The sequence below is a fragment of the Penaeus monodon genome, chromosome 23, assembly GCF_015228065.2.
Source record: "Penaeus monodon isolate SGIC_2016 chromosome 23, NSTDA_Pmon_1, whole genome shotgun sequence".
In the NCBI taxonomy this organism is placed as follows: domain Eukaryota; kingdom Metazoa; phylum Arthropoda; class Malacostraca; order Decapoda; family Penaeidae; genus Penaeus; species Penaeus monodon.
The window spans coordinates 27363840-27364083 of NC_051408.1; the positions used below are offsets into that span (position 1 = coordinate 27363840).

The following is a 244-nucleotide window of genomic DNA, read 5'->3' on the forward strand; positions in this document are numbered from 1 at the left end:
TGACCTGCAACTCCTCCCTCGCCCTCGCAGGAATCTCCTCCACGCCCGAGGTCCTTCAGGAGGTCGACGTGGAGGTGCTGCAGAACGACGTGTGTCAGCAGTGGTTCAAGGAGGCCGGGCGCCGCGAGACGATCCACGACGTGTTCCTGTGCGGCGGCTACAAGAACGGAGGGAAGGACAGCTGCCAGGTGGGTGGGCGGAGCGTTGTGTCTGGAGGCCTAGCTGTTTGTTTACATTTGCGCAC

At 62.7% G+C, this 244-nt stretch overlaps 1 protein-coding gene across 1 annotated transcript in view; it reads left to right on the plus strand.

The window, feature by feature from the left end:
• The window catches only part of LOC119587910, a gene marked incomplete in the record, with an annotated part of 79429 nt that overhangs the window by 75086 nt on the left and 4099 nt on the right, over window positions 1-244 (plus strand). The window contains 1 exon segment of the mRNA XM_037936619.1: window positions 31-188. Within this exon segment, the coding sequence (XP_037792547.1) occupies window positions 31-188 (158 nt within the window).